Source organism: Morone saxatilis, unplaced genomic scaffold, assembly GCF_004916995.1.
Source record: "Morone saxatilis isolate NCDOM2014 unplaced genomic scaffold, NCSU_SB_2.0 Contig19, whole genome shotgun sequence".
Lineage (NCBI taxonomy): Eukaryota > Metazoa > Chordata > Actinopteri > Moronidae > Morone > Morone saxatilis.
In genome coordinates, this window is record NW_023339751.1 from 19,112,108 (window position 1) to 19,133,364 (window position 21,257).

The following is a 21,257-nucleotide window of genomic DNA, read 5'->3' on the forward strand; positions in this document are numbered from 1 at the left end:
TTGTGCCATCTGTAGGACAAACAGAGAGTCACAACCAGTTAAAGGGACATTGCACACACGATATCACATTTTTAAGACAACTGAAACTAATAAAACACATGCACACACTAAAGGCACACAATAAAAACAATGATAATGTGAGCCGTTTCAGTTTAAATGTCTCCCCCCTCCAAAACACATGGCAACTACCTATCTATCTACAGGAGCGACTTGTTGGGTGTACTGTCCCGTTAAGGCTTTCCCTCACTCTTTTGGACTCTATCGCTTTCCGTTATTTCAGGAAGTGTTTGTGTTGGTGCCAGAGTGCAGCACCAGCGGTCTACATCACCTACATCACCTACATTACTGTATAACGCGGACTCAGTGAAGGTGTAAACATGTCCGGGGGAACCCGTTTGGAGAACGCAAACCCTGTGATCTTCCAGCGGTCCGGGGAGAGGCTGCTGACAGCGACCGACGAGGATGAAGACGTCCACGACCCCATCGACGACAGAGAAATCTTCGATATCCTGTTGATGAGTTCAGCTAACTGTTCTTCTCTAGTTTAGACCATATATATATATATATATATTTATATATACTGTCAGTGGTTTAGACTGGTTTTACACCGTACAGATAACGTTACTTTAACTGTTACACTAAAACTGTAGCTATTGCACAATAAAGATGGCGTCAATGGTTGTACAGATAACACTAGTTTGGGTAATTTTACTCAGCACGTTACCGTAAAACCTCTTATTGTGTATGTGGCAGGAATATCAAGCTAATGAGATTCATTTAAATTGAGAGTTAAATATTATATAACTACAGTCTAGAACAGACACATTTACAGTATATTTTAAAATTCAAACATAACTTATTCCACGAATTTGAAACGATTATCTAGTTGGTTAGTTGACTGAGAAAATGGCTAATCATTTAAGTTATTCAAGTAGAAAACACAAACACTCACTGGCCTCAGTGTTTTGACAGAAATGTGTATTGTCTGGTTTTCTCTGTGTCAGTGTGTATCTTCGTCTTTCATGTTTGGACTATTAGACAAAACAAAACAGTTTGACACCTGTTGTCACCTTTTCTCTCTGGGAAGTTATGATGAGCATTTTTCACAATTTTGTTTCATTTAAAAGACTAAATAATGATGGAGTAACTAAGCTGCTGATCCACAGATTAATCAACAGTGACAATAATCATTAGTTGCAGCCATTCAAACTTCAGTGGAACTGTTTGTGTGTGTTCAAGTATGTACCTTTATACTAAACCAACATAGTTTTGGTCAGTGTGTGCCTTCATACATTGCTTAAGAATATTTTTAAGGTTTATTGTGTAATATCTAGGAGGAGCTATTGGCAGAAATGAAATAAGATATTCATAGATATGTTTTAATTAGTGTATAATCACTTGAATATGGTTCTTTTTCGTCACCTTAGAATGAACCGTTTTATCTGCTGCTGCATGGAGTAGCCCAGACTCGGGCTGTACAGAGGGGCTTTTATATTTTTCACAAGTTTTGTGGCTACTGTAGTTTCTCCTATACACTCCACAGCCCATTGTAATTCCCAGGTCGTCAAATACAGGCGCAAGGGGTGTTCAGGTAGTTGTGAAAACTTCTGAAACTTCACCACTTGACGCCCTTAAACCCTACACACTAGTGCTATATTTCTTACTTCTACCATTTTATTGCTTTATGCTTATAGGTTTTTTTCAGTAAATATACAAACAATTACATAACTTTTAACAAAATAAAACACTAATTCTGTAATTGACTACATCAAAGGGAAGCATGTGATGTTTTTATTATGTTGTCATAAATTCTTTAACTCAAAGGTACATCTGATCAGATCCATCAACGATCCAGAGCATCCCCTGTCTCTGGAGGAACTCAATGTCGTGGAGCAAGTCCGTGTCAAGGTACGCTGGGTTTTGGTGGGGTTTGTTAGGTTTACTAAAAGGGTGAATGGAGAAACAGCAACCTTACCCTGGGCTTAGCAATACTCTATTTTAGTAAAAAAAATAATAAAAGGGTTGGGTAGGTAGGGTTGAACTTGACCACCATTCATCCCTTTATTCTATTCAACATGTAAGTGAACTTCCACACTCCATCCTTCTTCAGCAAAATAAGCATTACTTACTTTAATTTATATACTAAATAAATAAAATGAAAAAATGGCATAACTACATGCAGTATGTTGTTTATTAACTCTCTATTTGTCTTTTTCTCAGGTTAGTGATGCAGAGAGCACTGTGGGTATTGAGTTCACACCCACCATCCCCCACTGCAGCATGGCAACACTCATCGGTCTGTCAATCAAAGTCAAGCTGCTACGCTCCCTGCCAGACCGGTTCAAAGTATGTGTGTGTGTGTTGGTAGTAGAGATGCACGTTGAACAACACCTCCTTTGATTGAGTGTTAGTTAACATGACGTACAATGTGGGATTTCTGTATGTTGGTGTCTTGTTTTTCGATTTCGGTCCAAGCACTGTGTGTTTCTCTGTTTCTACTCAGATTGATGTCCACATCACTCCTGGGACTCACGCCTCAGAGGAAGCAGGTAAAAATCATACGGAGACAGCAGGCATGATGGGATATTAGATAATAGATTTCCCACAAGTCCTAATACTGATTTTACTGCTCATTGTTAAACGTGAGGGAAATTTACCACTGTATGTCATTTATTTTTTCCCTTTATATTGTGTGTGTGTGTGTGCAGTGAACAAACAGCTAGCAGACAAAGAGCGAGTGGCAGCAGCCCTGGAGAACTCCTCGCTGCTGGAGGTGGTCAACCAGTGCCTTTCCACCAGGAGCATCTGAGCAGCCAATCAGCTTCTTCTGCTTTCAGCCACTTATTATTGCAGCAGCACTCTCTGACGAGCCAATCATGTTTGGCTCTTTCTTTGATGACTCTATCCATCCATTGTTAATCCAGGTGTGAAAACTGCCATTGGTGGAAATTGATGCAGCAAAACTAAGTCAGAATCATAGGTCAGAGTTCATACAGCCTGCTCCAGTGTTACCTGGAGAAAGGTACAGAGAAACCCAGTCGTAATGCAGAATAGTTTGGACAAAGCAGAGAAATTATACTTCTGTCTGGCATTCAATGAAGTTCCTGTTTTATATTTTTAAATCTGCAGCAGTCTGAAATCCTCACCTGTATATAATATTCATTCTTTTGACATTTTATTAAAAGTGTACAGATCAGTAGTTAAAATTAAATAATGAAAATATTTGTGTGTGTATGTGTGTTTTTATTTTTTTTTTTTTACCTTTTCAGATTTTAGATTTTTCAGGGACACACAATAATCATCTTGACAGTGTTTTATTGAAACAATTTATGAATGATACATTTGTCTGCTGGAGACACGTTGAAAAAATATAATGTATATGTCTAATATTTAAAAGAAAATCTATTATTTATCAAGACACAGGCTCAGACTCGTTTTTGTCTGGGGAGTCACTGACATGTAAACAACATAATTTGTAATAATCATGATAAAATTGGATAATTTTACAATGTATTAATTTAGCCTTTGTGTTTTAGCTACATCTGTACAATCTAATGTGATTCAAAAAAGCAGCCCAGCAACAAATTCTGTTTGAGAGGCGTATTATGTTGAGGATTTGTTCACACTGTCAGAGAGGGCTTGATTCAATGGTATGATTATTTTTCAACTATGTTTATTTAGAGGCTGTGGTGATGGTGTAAGTGTTACATGTAAATAGAGTGAACAAAACCAACTCTCCATGTGATGTTCATCTGTTTCCTTTCATTCATGCCACAAATATCAAGGCCTATAAGGTTGTCTCCTACTCTACTACTACTCCCTATCTGTACACACGACTGAAGTTCAGGTGGTTCAGTGCACTCATGAATTTAGTGAGAAAAAGATAGACTGTCCTTAATGCAGTAAAACACTGTATGTGAATGTCTGTGTCAATCCAGCAGGAGGTGCCCATATCCCTGTACATTTACTGGTAGAGGTTGATAATGGGAAGTTTCTGTCCAACAAATCTGAGGAGGCAATCTGGCAAAATAACCCAACTAGTTGTCCACCCAACCCCAATTTACTCATCAGACTTGAGGCGCAAAGTGTAATTTCAGAAGTTCATGATAAGCTCACAATAAACGCACTGACACACATTTATTATGCAGCCTTTATTGTAGGAAGTAAAATATGAAAGATGGTTGTGATCCCATTATTTGACTGTGATTGTGCTATTTGGTGCCATTTTTGTCCAAATGCACAGATTTAGTGATTGTGTAAGTAACATTAATGAATCCTATAATAAGTTCTATTGTAAAATCATATTAAAGTATAAAACAATTAGAACCAATCAAATAGACCTTTTAAGGTTATTGGCTTGGATTATAGAACAGATTCAGTGAAATAATATATATGCACCACAAACACAATTAGTATTACAGATTTGTTGGGGGGAATTATTGTTGTTCCTTAGACAAGACTAATAAGGATTTATTTTTCTCTTGTTCCACATCTGGAAACATTGCATCACTGCTAAAACCCCGGATAAGAGACCCAGCCGGCACAGCTGCATTAGCCGAAGCCAGAGCCGTGTATACACAGAGTTGAGTCAATGAAACGGTCATCAGAGGGTGAGGAGGAACAAGAGAGCCAGCTCAGGACAGATGGCTACAGAGTGCTGCTTTCTGAAATGTAACGTAGTCCTACTTGAGTACTTGACCTACAATTATCTGTTCGTACTGGCGGTACATTTAGCTTTCTGGAATGGGAGGAGGCCATTATTCAGGGTTGAACCGGGGGCCGAGGAACTTGCCACAAATGATAGATAATTGTTAGCTGAGGGGCCCTGTCCAGTTGTTTTAAGGGAGCAAAAATTCCTAGCTAGTCCTGCCAGAAATATGGGAAAATAAAAAAATAAAAAATTGCACTGTAAAATTAGGGGTTATGAGTTTAGCAAGGCCTGTTTTCAGAGAATGATATATAGCATAAGCTATGCAAAGAGGGTCTAATAACCAGGACACAGCATTAGCTAAACTGTATTTATTCTCAAGAATAAATATTTTGTTACAATATAACATATATGACTAATGCTAGCTAATTGAAAAGCATTTCTTGTGAGCTAGGTTACCAAACTAAGTTAGCTAACAACCACCGTAGCTAATAGTCTGTTAGAGAAATAAAGTTACTGAATCAGCTTTGTATAATATGTAGTCTCATTAAACGATCTTGTATGCACATATCCATTATTTCCTCACAGGATGTTCTGTTGGAGAGACTTCGCTCAACCCAGTGTATGTACGGCTCTAGACGAGGCCAGTTTAGCTGGCCTGTCTGGCTGCCAGTCCTCTGCAGACTTCAGGATTGGCTGCACAGAGAGCCTCAACACCAACCTCAGCATATTCACGGTCGATGGAAGCTTATTAGCCGTGCACAGCATTTCATACTTCCAGAGGTAGGTTAAGCAAACACTAACTGAAGTTTGGTCTAAGTTTTGTGTGTGTGCGCGTATGTGGAAAATAGCTCCAGTGAAGCGGAAACCGTAAGACCCGAGTTCGGTTTACAAGCATAAAGAAGTTGACATCTTCCAGAAAGCGGCTGGGACTGATTCCAGCAGTGATGGCGAATGAATTGAGACGAACTGTTTAGTTCACCGCCTAAAGAAGCGTTTAGTCTGTTACAGGCGTCTTGCAAACTGGTACAGAGCTCTAGCAGAGGTGTTGGCTGGAGGCCAAGGTTTGTCCTTTCTTCCACCCACAAATGATGGTCAGTGTGAGTCGGCTGTGATCAGTATTTGCTTTTAAAACTCACTGTGTTTTCATGGACTAGAGTCTGCTGTGAGGATGTAGCTCGTCCCATAGAGTCAAGCTCAACATAAGGCATGTGAGTTTGCCAAGAGAGCTGCAGAGAGAGGAAGAGCTGGGGGAATGGACTGCAGTGTCTCCACATATTTGGGTTTTATTTTCAAAGAGCTTTGTAGGGAGTACGGACCACTGGTGGGTACACACACACACACACAGAGAGAGAGAGAGATGGGAACAAAATGTGAAGAAATGCCCTTGATTTCAGTTTCACATATTATTCACATACAGTCAGAAAGCTATGGAAAAGGAATGTGTGTGTGTGTGTGTGTGTTTGCAACCTGTTTGACAGATTGCCATCTGGCTCCAAGCATTCACTCTGCATGCACTCACATAGACACACACTTACTGTAAGGCTCAGCTAATTCTGTAAACATTTAGTTTACAGGGAACTGCTTGTTTTGAATGAAGGAATTCAGAGTTAACAGATGCTGATGTGACATTAACCGGAAGGGCAGCAGAATAATAAATCAGCTTTCCTCCTCTCCAAGGCTCATCTTTCTTACACAGCAGTCGAGCAGATACTGTAGCTGGCTTGTCTTAGACCTGGTTGAACTGTTATAGCTAAAACTTGCTGCCGCCCTGTGTAACCAGAGTGATTTTTTTTTGTTTTTTTTTAAACATTGTGCAACTTGTTTTGTATAGTTCTCCTTTTTCAGAATTGGTGCTGCACAGATGCTTGACGAAGGGGTTGCAGTCATGCTAGTCTATGGCTGGGCTATATGGTAGATGTAAGAATCGCTATGCATATGAATTAGAATACTTGTGTTTCTCACACTGTGGCAAACATAGGGAAAATGCCATGTTATAATGAAGCTGTGTTGAGTGCCTTACACTATCATCCTGTGCATGCATGCTGTTATAAAGTGAACAATGTTGATTGGTTTATCTATTTACAGCTTTAAAATACAGAAAATGACAATAAATTGTAAGTAAAGTAGACCTTTAAAGCAAACACAGTGCAGTTTGGCCTTAGAACGGGGAAATTATTATTATCCCGAACAACAAAAATTTTAGAGCTGTAATCACGATGACTAAGATGGATTACACAAGTTGATTCTCAGTCATTTAGACTTCAGTGTAAATACTGACCTGCACGGGTGTGACTATATTAAACAGTGAGACTGTACCTTAACACACACAGATATTGTTGTCAGTATCTTTCTGGATTAATATCACTTGTGCAAATTTGGTTCTTTGATTAAAAAGATTTATCAGTTTAAAATCAACAAAGAAGTTGTTTGTCAAAACTGGAGCCACGGCCATAAATCCTTGGAAGGTCTCTCAGCTTTGTTCAATCAACAACCACTATGAGATGCACTTTTTATTGCCTCTAGTGGCTTTTTCCTGAGAGCAGTTCAAAGCACTTCCCAGTGCACTTAAACACTGCAATGTGAGGTTCTGGCCAGTTTGGGCTTCGGTGTCTTGCTCAAGGTCACTTCAACACTTCAACAATCACTTCTTTTTAGTTAGAAATATGACCTAATTTTACTTCATCGTATGTATGTCTTGGTAACAATTTTGAAACTTCAAACTATAAATGGGCATGTTTTTGGGAAGTGTTTGACCTGATTGACAGATGTCTCAACTCATACACAGCTCATACAATTGTCATAGTACAAAGAACACACCACCATATGTATACAATTAGTTTTATATGGACCCAGAACAGTGGGACAACACCATAGCTCTCAGTTTACGTTTACAACAATGCTTTCTAACGGTTGGATTCGATAAATATCACATCAAAAAAAATATTTTGACAACTTCGAGTGTATCGATATTTTCTTACACCTCTACTGTGAGTTGAATGCAACAAGTTCTTTTTGAGAAATCAGATGCAGTAATAAGGAACCTATCTAAAGACACCTGGTCTGCGTGCGTTTCTTAATCCTTTTGACTAAATTGTCCTCCAACAGCAGCTCTGTGCAGAGGCTGTTCAGTAATTGTTGGATCTCCTCAGTTTATGTCAGGGTTTCATAAAAAAAAGTGTGTTGAGGTCATTGCACAGCAGAGAAGAAAGAGCCTTGTTTACGTGCTCATGTTCCCTCTGCTTGTGTTCTCATTCATTTGCTTTGTCACAGAACTAGTTTAAGTTCATTGCAGCTGTGAGTTCTTGGCATTCCTCAGAAGCGCAGTGGGACAAACCCAGTGCTGGTTAGGAAGTGAGGGACTGGGTGAATCTCAGTGTCTCCCCGCTCATCCTTTTTATCCAACTTATCTTGTGTTCTCCCTTTGAAATGAATTCAGAGATGTTCTGAAGACCCTCTCTCCATTTCCTACTATGCATTCAGAGATGAACAGACATGATGTGAAAAGAATTGCAACACTATCGAGCACGTTTTGCATTCAGAGGATAGCATGTGCATTTGTCTTGTGCGTGTGGGTAGTAGTAGAAACATAATGCAATACTGTGCTCTCTATTTGTGCTCATCTCTGTTTCCTGTGTAAAGCATGTGATTGTGGCATCTCGCTGTCCATCCAACACTGAAACTCATGACCATATGCCTTACGTGTTGTGAATGCAATAGTCAGCAACAGCCTCATCATTTTAACACAAAAAAAATTAAACACGCTTTTAGTTTAAAAAAAAAAAAGCAACGTGTGTAGTATTCCCTCAACTCTGCATGGGACAATATACAATATTTTTTCCATAAAAAACACTTCCATTATCATTATAATCGCGAATGGGGATAATCGTGAATATCCTCACATGGCTTGGCTTGAAAAAGTTGTCTAGCTCGCCAGCATATAATTCTATATTGGTTTCCTGATTTATATTGAACTAGGGGACAAGGGGGAGCCTGCATCTTTCCAGTCATTCCAGAATCCTAAGCCTGTCCCTATGGCTGAAGGCTTGGCTTGCCCGTTGTCCCCTTCAAAAAAAGTTAAACCAGATGTGTGGATTTGATTCCCATGCCTACCCTCTACCAACATTTTTGAACTCCTATGAGTAAATGTGGTTTCTGCAAAAAAAAAAAGGCTAAGCTAAAAAGATATTTCAATTATCTTGTCCCATCTTTTGAATTATAACATTGTGTTGTTGTGTTTCAACCATTAAATACACATATAATGATTATAGCATGATGAAATATCAGTTAAAAAGCTTCAAGGACAGCCAGAGGAAATTCTAAAATATTAAGACAGTCAAAACAGTATGTGTCTTGGCATTTGAATTAAACTTTGTTGCATATTTCAGAGTTAGTTTTCACATAGTCGAAGCATTCTGAATGACATTTTGTGGCATGTCTGCTTGGCCTACAGTATGTGAGTCATATGTGGTGTGATGTGTGATCACAAAGCATCTAAAGTGAGTGACTGGCCTGCAGGCGAGCTGCACTAATGTTCATGTGACTGTGACATACAGGATGGGGGGCATTTCAGTTCTCTTCTCCTGTCCTGCCATCATTTTCCTTTCATAGTTGTTCAGGCTAATGAATGTGATGACTGTTTGCTCTTTAGCTCTGTGTTAATGATTGGGACTACCACATTCCTGGTTTTGGTTTGAGATGAGTAAACAGGAACACCAAGAAACACTTGATGACAGTACTTCATAGAGTCTGTTGAGACACAAGAGTCCCTTTTATACAGCTTGTTTAAGGCAGGAATGTTGTTCTCTTATTCCACCTCACCATTCTGTATAAGATGTATGAACATGGAAAGGGTTGTCCCACCCAGCAGTAGAGGTAGTAACAGAGCCAAATCAATGTCTGGAGGAGCCAGTCTGCCGCGATGCTGATGCTGTTGTGTTATGGTGCAGACGCACAGAATCCGGCGAGGACACATCTGGATTGACCGGACCACTGAATTCCCCACCCGGTGGATGGCAAAAGTGCTATTTGGGTGGTGCTTTGGTTTATGATCTGCCTTTTTCAACATGGCGGCAAGCCCAGAAACTTTTACATATTACGGCTAAACAGTACACTAAAATACATTTCTGAAAACATTTGAGGCAAGAAATAGGCAATGCAGTAACAGAATCTGATTCATATTTGATCAGCACCGCCTAGTTTTACAGTCTGACTTGAGTTTCGTTGCGCTGGATAGACATTTGCATAAAGCTGAAGTAGAGTCTTGTTTATGTAAATTCCGATATGGCGAACAGTCGGTCAACTCGGAGCAGCGTATCCATCATGCACCGGACAGCCGGATCTCCAGATCCAGTGTCTCTGTACCATTACACGTCACGCCTCATTTGCTTCTGGAACGCCAGCATGCTATCTAAAAATCACACACTGGGACAGCTTTTAGGGGTGGGAATCTGTGGGCACCTCGTGGTTCGATTCAATTCAAATTCAGAGGGCTTACAGTGTAATTATAAAACAATTATCGATGCTTCCCAGCAAGGAATACTGGCAGGTAACAGCGTCATGACTGAGTTAGCTAGCTAGCTAGCTAGCTAACGGCAAGTAAAGTGATTATCTCCACCAGGAAACTCTGTAAATCACAGAGTTGAGGCAGACCAGCCGGAGGACAGCATTTGAGTTCAAAAATGACGATAATCAAGTTTTCTGCATTGAGATATTGTTCAGGAAAGAATCATAATGCATCTAAGAATAAGAATATTGACAAGTCTTTATGCATTGTGGGATGTCTGTTTAAACGTGGCTAGGGACTCTGCAGAAGTGGTGAAAATATTGAGACACAACTCGGCTCTTTTTGTCACGTCAGGCTGTAGTTTTGATATCGCTGAAACATTGAGAAAGATTGAGAGGAGATGGAATGATAATATTATGGTTCGGAGGAATGTACAGGACAGGTTGTGTGTAACATCACAAACACACTGGAATGCAACAACCCTGACATACCAATCTGGCCACCGCAATACATAATGATTCAGTCTGTGTTTGCAATTGATGTATCAGCGTTTATGGCTGCAACCCTCTGGCCTCTTTGTAACTTATGATGTCACACTCCTGTTGAAGAAACAGTTTGACGTTTTGGGAAATTCACCTCTCCGCTTTCTGGTAGACGGTTAGATGAGAAGATCCAAACCATTCTCATACCTTTCAGTTAAATATGAAGCTACAGCCAGAAGTCACTTAGCTTAGCACCAAGACTGGAAACAGGAGGAAACAGCTAGCCAGGCTCTGTCAAAAGGTAACAAAATCTGCCGTCTGCCATATCTATTTCCATACAAAAACAACAGGGAGATAGGAGAGTGATATCAAACTCCCAAAATGTCTCACTATTCCTTCAAAGCTGACTTATTAATTGGTATTCAGCTAAATATGACTCACATTAAAATGTTTTGGGGATTTATTTGCCCTATTGCTGATTCAGCAGTAACGAAACACTATGACATGCTGTAATATGAGCCATGACGGCACATACCAAAAATGACAATGACTGCCCTTTATAGGATAGACACCGCTGCATCCACAATCTCAAAATGCATCGAGTTCTAGCAACACAAACTAAACATAATGAGTTTCTATTACTACAATTGCTACTTAATGGTAAATGGACTGTACTTGCGCCTTTCAAGTCTTTCGACCACTCAAAGCGCTGCATGGCATTGTAATGTAAGGTGTTTCTAAGCAACACAATTAAAGAGAGTTAGAAAAGTATCCCTGTTAGCTTTTTTACAATAATGAGGTGTGTGATTAAAGAAATATTTTTTTTTTTTACCTTTTTGGAGGGGATGTGGATATTTGGTTTTTGGATGTTTGTTTCATTCTCAGTCATTTTACCAGTATCAGTTCCGTTACCTTCAATGCCTGTAAAAGGCTGTTATAACTTACATGTGTTCCTGTTGCACATTTGTTTTGTGTAAAGGCTCAGCCGGCTTTAACCAAGTGAGCATTTTTTCTTGATTCATTAGCCAATTGCAGTGGCATTTGTGGGGAACACTGGTCTTTTTTTTAATGGTGTACAGAAGCACCAGCTCAGACACGTTTTTCCCCTCACTGGAGACTGGAGGTCGGGGAGGAAAAACAGCTGAGCACAGGGAAGGAAGCCAAGGTGTCTCGTTTTAAGACGCAGCTCTGGTGCTGTCGTTGGCTGGAAAGAGGAGACAAGAGGGAGAGTATTGAAGTGCAGCCGAGGGTTGGTTGGCATACCGCCCCCGACTGCATTGCGAGGCAGGAAGTGTGACATTGAGAGCACAGGAAGTGGCTGCTGTGGAGCTACGCTAACCCTTTCGTCCAGCAGCTTTAAGGGCTGGGATCAATTGACGTTCAGTTAAATAGAAGCTGTTCTTCATTTTCTAGCAATAAAACAAAAGTTTATGCTACAAAAGTTGAGTAGGCAGTCAGAGGAATTTTATGGAGAATTACATAATACAGAAAGCTGGAAAAGCAGCATGCAGCCATTTGCGTCTGTGATTTCCCCCAGATATTACTCCAAACTGTCCCTTCATTTCCCCTCCATCTTGTTCTCTTCATTCCGAGTCATCTTTTACTTCTCCACTGTGGTCATCAGTGTGTGCATGTTTTCACTTTGTCAAAAGTGTTATCAACATTTTTCTCACGATAATTTGGTGTGAAAAAACAAACGAGTGAACAATCACTGTGATGTGTCATCCTTTTGACATCATGGACTCTCCTTTCTTTCCTCCTACCAAGATATACATAGGAAGTACAGTGTGTATCCAGTCATCAACCATAATCTCAGACGTCACTGACTTTTGAGTAGATGATGTATTTTCACACTTTGGTCCTTTTTATCTGGATGTGCTAAAGTTATTGAATGTCAGAATTTCAGTGAAACTACTAACTGGTCTGACTGTGATTCAATTAAAAATAAAATGATAAAGATTACAATGAGGGATCTTGTTGCTGTTTGGCACACGTAATGTCTCTGCCTTTTCGATGCAAGTAACATGCTTTAAGTAATTTAGGTAATGTAAATGTAAAAATGCATTTGTTGGGTAAAGTTGTGTCATACATGGCAATGCTGGTGCATTACTGTGTTTAATTCTTAAAGAAGCAGCAAGGAACTGTGGACAAAAACAGTAATGGTTCTACCGTCTCGTTTAGTTGATTTCAGGGGGAATCCGACCGGGTCATTACTGTAAGAATAACTTTATAGAAAATAGAGAAGTAGGTAACATAGAGGCATCAGTATTAAACTGAGAGTTTCATATCCAGTTAAAAGCTCCCTTTGTAGTAGGTTTTAAAATGAAGTGTAATACTTAATACTAATGCTTAAAACGAATGTTTTTTAAACAAAACAATTTTGTGCAGCTGTGACTAATTAGACCAGCTTAAAAATATGTACTGTTTATCTGACAAAATAAAATAATAAGTATAAAACATATGTAAAAGTTTAAAGAACTTCTGTGTCGGGGGGAGGACTGTGCAGTCTCAGTGGATTAATGCACCCTCTGAATGGGTTAGGGTTAGTGTACGTTTTATATTTTGATGGACTGCTACCTGGATGACTGTCTGCTACTGCTATTTTGTCAGCTTGTAAAACCTTGTTGCAGACTCAATTTTCCAAGCCCCAGCACCCCTCCCCCTCCCCCAGGTGGGGAACTGAAAAAGAGGAAGTAGCATGCACCATATATACGGTATGTGTGTGTGTTGAAGTGGGACTTCTCTGAATATGAGATGTGAGTTTAGAGGAAGAAGAATCAAGAACTTGGTGCAGAATGTTTTTTAAAGGTTTTAGATGCTACTAATCTTCCGCTTTTTTCTGATTTCAGCTGTATGTGGCTGCTGTTCAAGTTTTGCATTTTTATGAGGAATGAACTAAGGTGCTTCTTCTACTGTCTTCTGAACATACTGCTGATTCTTCTATGGACACAGATTGAGTAAGTACACACGCTGATCTTTTTGTTTCCACTGACAGGTTTTTACCATGTTGTAGAAGTAGATAAAAGCATTTGTAAAGGGGTGACCAAAGTCAAAAGAAAAACCTGTCCCCAGTGTACTGAGCACTTTTTGCAGTTATGTTTTGCCTGTTGTGATGTAGTTATAAGGAAATTAACTGTTAAAAAGATATTTATTGCTGCAATTTATTAGGGGGCTCTGTTTTGGAATTTCCCCATTGTGGGACAAATAAAGGAATATCTTGGTTTGTCCGTTCTGCCCTACTGTGGAAACAGAAGAGCAGATACACAGACTAGAAGCTCCTTTATTGTATGCATTTTGTATAGGAGTGCAAATATACTGCAGAGTATGATGGTATGTTGTTGCCCCACATCTCCATACATCAGAGGTGTAAGCTGATAAGTGTAATATGGATACATAAGGTGTTTTATTGCCATGTTTTACATTGATTTGATCTGTTTAATGTATAGACGTATTCTGGCTTTACTTGTATTCATTTAGCCTTTTTGAAACATCACCTAAGATAGAAAGGAGGACTAAATAGGAAATGATGAGTAAGTGAGATTTAAATACCAAACAATGAAAATTTGTAGCACCTGATAGGCCTCAGTGAGCACCATGGTACCTGCTAATTGCATTGCGATTACTCATAATTACTGAAAGTAAAAGTCAAACCTTAAGATCACCAGGAAAATCACACAAACCGGCACTTAAGAAAGTCACCTTTATTGCAGTGTAACATAATGTAAAGGAGATTGCAGTGTTGCGTTCTTTGTAGGAAGTGGTTTATGCCATTGAGGAAAACCAGAAAAAAACGTAAAGGTGGTTATATCGCATGTTGCTCAATGATTTGTTCCGCAAGGGCTGGAGGTTTGATATGTTTTAGTGGTTTCTGTGCAGGAACCTTTACTAGTCTGCTGAGCCCATATTTAAATATACTTCAGTCACATCTGGTTATATGGCACATATGTCAAGAGAGGAAACACACACCGAATCCTTGCTAGAAAGAAATCCCTCATTTAATAAGACAAATATACAAGGGCCTTACTAGAAAAGACGTTCATCTATGAACGTTTCCATCACAAAATATATTCAGCACTAATTTCTTTATTTGAAGACTGTTGAAGAGGTAAAATTAACCTGCTGAGTCGAAGACTAAAATAACAGCAATAGAACCACATCTGTTGCCAGATACATCAGCTGTGTGTAGGTGTGTGTGTGTGTGTGAGTGTGAGTGAGCAAGTGAACACACCACAGGATGTTAGCTTAGCCACTCAGCACTGTTCCTGCACAGCCGACACATTTATTACTACCCTGGGCTACATTCAAAATGTCTAAAATCACCCTTTCCCCTAACTCATGTTCACAATCAACTCTGATTTTGAACTTTTTAATGATAAAGACAGGCATATCAATATATTATATTTGAATGTTGTTTATTGTTGAACTACACAAGTGTGTTTGATTTGCCTCATTGTTCCTCAAACCTTCTTAACAGATACTATTGAGATCTTAGTACTTGAGTACTTGGGTGGAGTTGAGTTGAAAGTAATGATAGACCCACTCCCACCTATCATCATCATCATATGAGAAACCACTTGTTTCTATATTGAAATGCAGGTTTTAAAAAAAAGGTTATTCAAAAAAAAAAACTCAAGTATGCTATTTTCTGAAGATAATTTAATAGTTAAGTTTAATCAGCTGATTTTGATTTGATTTATAATTTTTATTTTAATTGTTACTATTGTACCTGTAATTTTCTTTTTTTTACCATCACCCTAATTTGCACAGTAATGTAAAACCAGCTGTTCTCCAGCCTGTTGGAGGGATGGTATTTGGAGTGAACAAGGCTTTGCCAAATTTTCTTTTTGCCCACCAGTCAGTGCACACTGCAGCAGCTGAAGTCAATTTGATGCATGATTTTGGTCACAAGGTTGGCATTTTGCCACTGTGAACACCAATTTTCATTTACTGCCTTTGTCTGCCTTCCTCCAATAAGCCAACACTTACCTGGTCACACAAAAACTTATACTGTATTCACTTTGAAGTAAAATATGTGTGATAAATCCAATCAGCCATGTATTTCTAGGTATATATTTTTAATTTATAAGTTTATACTACAGGTTAAACATGTTGAAGTTCAACATGTGTTTGTGTGTGTGTTGGTGTGCAGTAACTCTAATGAGGTCAGGGGGCACAGGAGATTCAGTGGCAGGATGAATAAGCCTTTTTATGGCCATTTGTAAACTGAAACATATGTGAGCTTTATTCACTGTGTGTGTGTGTGTGTTTTGACAGTGTCTGTTCAAAGGATCCACACCCTGGAATCCTTCATATCTCTTTCTTTCTCTCTTTTTCTCCCTCCCTCCCTCCATCTCTACTACTCTCCCTCTGTCTGTCAAAGGAGCCATTGTGAATGCTTAGCTAATATTAGGCTGTGTGTGTGTCTGTGTGTGTGTGTGAGAGAGAGAATATGAGATAGAGAGAGGGGGAGAGAAGTAGTGTAGTGCATTTTAAATTTCAACACACAGGCCTCTTTCCTATGGGGGAAGTTGCTGTCTTTCAGCATTCACACAGAGCCGCTTCAGTCTCATCAGCCAATCTCGCACCGACTTTCAGTCAGCTCATAAACGGACTTGGTGTGTTCGTTTCCAGTCAGTACATTTGGTGCATTTTGAAGAGCATTCTACAAATTGCGTTTCCGACACTGACCGTTGCAAACATGACAAGCTAAGCAAAACCAAAGAGGGATTTTCCGTTGCAGTCAGCCTCCTTTGCAACACAGTCTCATTGACTCTCGTCTTTCTGCCTGTTTTTATCTTCTGGTCTTACATCTGTAATTGTGTCAGTGTCATTTCATCACTGCTGCAGGAAATGAGTCGATGTGCTAGTCTCTATATCCTGATCAGAACTGTGAAAGTGACTCATACCCGCATTTTAATCACAGAATAAACTAACCGTGTCAGTGCTTATGCTCAGCCTTCTCCTGATGACCAGCCTACCCTGTAAGTTCAGCGTGGTCTGCTTAAATTTGATATATTCAGCATAATTTAAAATGCAATTAAATACCCTCAGCACTGCGTGGTAGAAATGCATTTTTACATGTCAAAGAGGGTTCAGTCATGGTAGATGTGGAAATAGAAACATCTGCAATTGTTAGCACAGTGGAAACATGCACATGTGCATTCGGCTTTAGATCTTTAAATCTGCCAATGCAGTTTCAACAGCCGGTTCTTGTAGAGAGGTTTGCTAGTGTGAGTGACGTTTTCCTGTTCAGCTAAAGTTGATCTTATTTGTTCTTATTTGCCCTGACCACGGTTGTTTCATTTGCCTTACCTAAAACATGACTTGATTGTGATAAACTGATTGATGAATTAGTTATTGTTAAATTACTCGTTGTACTTTCTTAAGTTGAAGAGCCAAACATTAGCTTCACAAAAACAATGCCTACTTTGCTCTGCTTTATATCACCAGAATATTATTACTTTGGGATGTTGGTCACAATAAGAATAGTAGCTGCGGCACTACAGTTACTGAATGTATGACAAACAGTTCAAACTCTAAGCTGTAAGCATATCATTTCATGGTAGAGGAATCCTCACATTTATACTCAGAATACATTCAACAACATTGTACTGTGTGGCCCTGTCTTTTCAGTCTGTATCTTGTATGCAGCTTCAGACTGTCACTAGTGCTGAGAGATGTTTTGATTAAATAGGTAATCTACAATGTGTAACAGACATTGTTCACATATATAAGACATCTTTATGTGAGTGTATGTAGCTCTGCCTTGTGACTGTTCGCTGCTGGAATTCCAGATTAGTTTGTGTCAGTGATTGTTCCACATGCAGTAAAGCTTCAGCGAGAACGTAGAAATTCTAGCCTTCAAATGTAAAAAATCTGTAGAAATTCAACATGTCATGAAAAAGACACCAAAAATCCAGAACGGGACAATTTTATGTTTAATTTAATTATTATATCAAATGTAGGGTTTATGTTTTTAATTTATTTCTAACAGATAATAATATACATCAAGAAGTCTGAATGAACCCTGTCTTTACTACTCAACCTCAAACTCTGCTGAAATAGTTTTCATTCATCATGGAGTTCACTGAATGAAATATGACTCTACAAAATATGTAAAGTAGGAATCGTAGACTAACTTTCCATGTACTCCAGCATCTTCTTAATATTTAATCTTTGTGTTGGCACATACAGACATCATACACATTCACCGTTCACGTAAAGAACCGTATAGCAGGTTTAAGCTCTTCATACAGAGGCATGTGTACTGTACATGTCCTGTTAATTCTTGGCTCTCACTCAGTGTTCAAGCTTATTTCCTCTGCAGGATTTTTCATCATCATGGTCTATATTTGAAAATTAGTGATCATATAAAAGATGCATGTAAACAGCTTATCTATAGAAAGAATGATCAGTGTATTATCATGTTGGAGATTCTATATTAGGTTTAGATCAGTATATGGATATTTCAAATAAACTTGGCTGGTGTAATGGAGATAAGGTTGTTTAACTCAACATCACAGAGGCAGTTTGTAAAGCAATGCAAACACTCAACACAGATTGTCATCTGAATGGATTTTTTTAGTGGAGATTTAGTCTACTGAAAAAAATGTATTACATATTTAATAAAGTACACAGGGAGACAGCGAATCCTCTTTCAGCTTTCAAAAAATGTGCACCTTCAAGATTAAGACTCTGTGAGGCTGTGCAGTGCTTAGAGCGGTGCTTTGGGCTAAATGCTAATGCTAGCATGGCAGCATGCTCGCAGTAAGAATGCTAACATGCTGAAGGATCAATAAAGTTATTACAATTCATCATGAGGGGGACATGAATGTCAGTTCCAAATTTCATGGGTTAGATATTTCACTGTGAGCCACATTTTAACCTCATAGTGGCACCAGAGGAAAGTCTTATGGATTGATTTTCTAGGGACCATGAACATTTGAACACATTTTCAGCTTACACAATGTTGACAATGTTGACAGTGCAGAAATATGGGGGATAACATATTTTGTAAAACAAAAATGATTCTAACTAACTTGACCTTTTATATGGCTTCATATTTTAAATGTATTTCATTTTTCTTGAGGTATCTCTCAGAAATATTCCTTAAAACATTCCCAGTGATTATTCCTTTAAGACTTTTAGTAATATTGTAATTAGTATTATTTTCCATGTTTCCTTTTCTTATTAGGTCTTGGCTTTACCACTCAGATCCAGTTTGGATTTAGGCACACATTTAAAGGAGTGTGTTGTGTCATGCAAGAACAGAGTCCAGCAGGTCAGTTCGGTTGCTTTAAACTACCCGACGTTCAAGGTGTCTTCTGTTATTTTTTTAAATTTAGTTTTAATGCAGCATGAACTGTATTCAAATAATACCAGAAGGGGGAAGCCAGCATGCGTGAAAACATTGTTGTGGTCAGTTTTCAGCATAAGGTGTTGGAGCTGACAAACCATACATGAACTGGCAGAAATGGAGAACATAAGGCTGATAGGGGATGCAGGGGTGAACGTCAAGACGGTGCAGATTAAGAGAGCAAGCAGAATCAGGAAAAAAAAGGGAAAGAGAGGTGATACACAAATGCAGTGTGGGAGTGATGAACAGTTGAGAGAAAGAAAGTGAGATGAAGGAGGAGAAAGTCAAAATGATGCGAAGCTAAGCTGTAGTGTTATCATCATCCTGGCAACCGGATGGCTGCGGTGCTGGAGCCGTGTAGCGACTTCCTGTTTGTCAGCAGCATACAGGAAGTAAGAGGCCCCTAGAGGATGGTCTGAGTTGTGTGTGTGTGTGTGTGTGTGTGTGTGTGTGACTTGAAATGAAGTGAGAGGCTAAGCTGTGTGAGTATTTGTGTGAGGGGAAACTGGCTTATTTAAGTGTGAATTTGAATGCGAGTGTGTGTACGTGTCGGAGTGACAGGTGGTAATATGCAGTTATATGCAACTTGCCTCTTCTGTAACTGAATTAGATGACAGGAAAAAGGCTTAAAGAAAAAAACTTAATAATAATAATAATGATAATAATAATAATAATAGCCTCTGGGATCCCAACTCAAGCCCTCCAGGCACCCCTACCTTCCCATTTTCCAGATCTCTCTGCTCTAGCACACCTGAACCAGCTGCATCAGGTGTGTTCAAAAACATAATGCAATGAGTATGTTACTGAGTACTATTGTTGTTGATTTATTTTCCACTGCCCTGGGACAATAAAGTGATGACGATGACAGTGGCGGCTGTGGTAGATAATTATCTAGCACTCATTAGTGTGATGAACATTGTTGCATCAGCGATTACCATTGTGCAACAACCACTTTTGATCCTGCCTTCTAATGGACTGACTGGTGGATGAGTCTTTGACGAAGTGCTGTTTTCTACCTGGAGGGCTAGTATACTTTCTAGTCGACTGATTTATTTCTCATTGAGTGAGACACCAGTTTACCAGTGCTTGCATTGATCAGTTTAAACCAACTTTTGGCTGGTTGGTTGACAAAAGTTCCCTTATTGAGAGGGCTCGGCTGCTTCTCTGTGGTGACTTATGCTAGCTGGCTAGCATGATAGCTATCAGTCACAGTCTTTAGAATGAAGGAGAAATATGCCCTTTGTTTTATTAGATGCCGTACGTGCTTGGGAGAAAGTAAGAGAGGGAGAAACATAGCATAGATGACATTGTTTGTTACATTTGGCTACTCGCCAAAATGTATCTTTGGCAATTCCAGCCCACTGTGACCTTTGTTCTCATCACCCCGCACATCCCACAGCTGTCCACATTGTTTTCTTCTCACCTTCATGTGGCTTATACAGCTTAGGTCCAGCGTCTTGGTGTTTTTGCGCCGCGTCTAAGCTGTGTAACAGCAGTGAAATGAACTGATACTGTGGGCATGTAAGCATGACATTGTTCATATGCTGTATACATCTGTGCCAGTTACAGTAATCTCAGTTCCACCTCGTTGATGTGTTTCTTTGACACCTTGATAGCGCTCAATATAAACCCTTTTATAAAATGGGTGATAGAGAAGTACCTAAATATCTACTCTGAATTGTGTTTCGGTGTTTGTACCAGACCAAAAAGTAGTCTAGATGGAGAATTGCTGCATCTGGCTCTTCTCATGTCAGTATTGGGGTTTAGAAAACTGTTTAACTGTATTTAAGTTTTTGGACTAAGAAATCCAGGTTGTGTTTTTACTATTTATAATCACTGGTGTTTGCATTAAATTTTCAAAATGAATTTTGAGCTTCAGCATAAAAAAACAAACTGCGCTCTTATCAGACAGTTATTGCAAATAGGATGAATCTTTCCACTCTGTTGTTGCCCCTCATTGGAAGGGCAGCTTTAATATTTGCAAGAAAATTCCCAGTGTCAGTAACACAGAATGGAAAGCATCAGTCCTGCTCTGCACATTACACCCATACAATGTATCATGGTTTGTAAGAATCTGCCATTATAAAAGTAAGCTCTAAATTTACAGCGTGTTTTGAAGTCATGTTTTAGGGAACTTACCGCTCAAGTTCCTGTTAGATGAAACATTTATTGTAAGTCTGTCATGTAAGCTTACAATCAGCTGATTGGAGTTATAACTTACTGTTCCTCACATACTTTAAGCATTTAAACCTTTTCTGCTCAAAC

The 21,257-nt window shown here is 39.1% G+C and overlaps 1 protein-coding gene across 1 annotated transcript; it reads left to right on the plus strand.

Moving 5' to 3' along the window:
* The first annotated feature begins 268 nt into the window (after nt 1-268).
* ciao2b (cytosolic iron-sulfur assembly component 2B) lies at nt 269-3,224 on the plus strand. The gene is made up of 5 exons (XM_035664103.1): nt 269-504; nt 1,829-1,908; nt 2,221-2,346; nt 2,504-2,549; nt 2,709-3,224. Exons 1-5 carry the CDS (start codon nt 378-380, stop codon nt 2,807-2,809), a joined length of 480 nt encoding a protein of 159 aa, XP_035519996.1. The 5' UTR covers nt 269-377; the 3' UTR covers nt 2,810-3,224.
* The last annotated feature ends 18,033 nt before the right edge of the window (nt 3,225-21,257 follow it).